Below are 1,763 nucleotides of genomic sequence, written 5' to 3'. Positions count from 1 at the left end.
CCCGCCTCAGGGCCCTGCCCCCACCCCAGCCAGGGCCTGCAGACCTCATGGTGCGCACCTGGGCCAGGGTGGGGGCCTGTTTGTTTCTTTAAAGATCAGGTCTAGCTGAAGTGTGGCAGCTCACAGCTCACTGCAGCCTGAACTTCTGGTCTCATAAGACCCTCCTGCCTCTGCCTCCTGAGTAGCTGGGACTACAGGTGTACACCACCACAGCTGGCTAATTTCTAATTTCTGTAGAGACAGGGTCTTGCCGTGTAGCCCAGGCTGGTCTTGAACCTCTGGCCTCAATTTTCCTGCCTTATCCTCCCAGAGTGCTGGGATTATTGGCATGAGCCATGTGCCGAGCCAGTCTATCAGTGTTTCCTGGCTGAGTTGCCTCTTCTGGAATCCTACTGGGGATCCTGGACTCCCCATGTGCCCTGAGCCCACCACCTGTTCCCAGTGAATCCCTGTTCTGTTGGTAGCGCTGGGCATGGACATGCATCTGGGCAGCCCCACCCTGGTCACAGGAGGGCTGGGCATGGAGTCCAGCCCTGCCCCATGGCTACGGCTTCATCTCAATGTCTCAATGTCCATTATCCCAGGATGCCACAGCCCCCACCCAGCACCAGCTCTGCTGGTCTCCTGTCCTGGTGTCCCCTGCACTCTGTTCTCAGCATGCGTGGCAGTCACAGGTCACAGTGACAGGTCATGAGCCTGAGGACTGGGTTGGTTCATGGCACTGTCAGTGTGAAATCACAGGATACAAACAAAGCAGAAACCATTTTCCCCCGTGCCTGAAAGCAAGGGGCTCCTGTGCTGAGGGTACCCCAACCCCGGGGGGAGTGCCCTCTGCACCCTCCCACCCCCGCCCAGGTTTGCCCCACCCAGGGAGGACAGTGCTGGATGAGGTGGGCTAAGAGGTGTGGCCTGAGAAGAGGGTACACCTGACCAGAGGACCAGGACAGAGAGGGCACCCAAGGGTCAGGTCACCTGCTGGGGTCAGGTTCCCTCAGGGCACACAGGGGAGAGTCAGGTCTGTAGGATCTAGACAGGTGGATAGAAACTGCAGGAGAAGGCAGAGTGCAAGGGGGTCCAAGGCCCAGGGACAGCTGTGATCAGGGTGTGGCAGGGCTAGGGGACAGGGAACCCAGGCAAGTGGCCAACCAGGGCCTCCCCCACCCTGTGGCCTTGTGTGGTGCTTGATGGGTTCATGGGTGTTGATGGGTACCTTTTCATTAGCAGACTGATTGGTATTATAATTTTAAGAGTGAAAATTAGTAGAAAAGGAGAGGGTCGGAGGAGGCTTTATTTGGCTGCTGAAAGACAATGGTGCCTGCTGGGGAGGCGGCACTGTGCTTGGCTGGGCTCCGTCCTGACCCCCTCCGAGCAGTGCTGCTCCCAGGGATCGCCCCACTCACTGCGCCCTCCTGCGTGGAAGGGCCGTGTGAGCCCAGGATGCACACACTCAACTCGGCACGCTGTTCTGAGCTAACACATCTTGCCTCTTCTCCCTACTCTCAAGAACGGAGGAGCAGACGGCTCAACCACCACCGAAGGGGCAGGCCCCAGCCAGCAACGGAGCAGGTAGGCCCCGCTGTGTGGGTGGCCGTGCGGGCTGTGTTCCCAGGGCACCCTCTGTGCGGGAATCTCCCTCCTGTCACTGAGAGCTTGTGAGTCATCATAGCAAACTCAAGTCATCCAACCAAAACCTCAGTGTATTTTCACATAGAAATAGGACATGTTATTTTGTTTTTTTTTTTTTTTTTTTTTGAGACAGAGCC

General features: G+C 57.5%; 1 protein-coding gene across 3 annotated transcripts in view; it reads left to right on the top strand.

The window, feature by feature from the left end:
* Nucleotides 1–1,763, top strand: part of GRAMD4 (GRAM domain containing 4) — a 42,744-nt gene that overhangs the window by 21,842 nt on the left and 19,139 nt on the right. For all 3 annotated transcript variants that reach the window (XM_003783106.3, XM_023509424.1, XM_012801273.2), the window contains exon 4: nucleotides 1,505–1,566. In XM_003783106.3, the coding sequence (XP_003783154.1) occupies nucleotides 1,505–1,566 (62 nt within the window). The remainder of the gene's footprint in view (nucleotides 1–1,504; nucleotides 1,567–1,763) is intronic.

Source organism: Otolemur garnettii, unplaced genomic scaffold (assembly GCF_000181295.1).
Source record: "Otolemur garnettii isolate 467f Iridium unplaced genomic scaffold, OtoGar3 scaffold00007, whole genome shotgun sequence".
Lineage (NCBI taxonomy): Eukaryota > Metazoa > Chordata > Mammalia > Primates > Galagidae > Otolemur > Otolemur garnettii.
The sequence above is the reverse complement of the archived record's forward strand: the minus strand, read 5'-3'. Positions and strand labels throughout refer to the sequence as shown.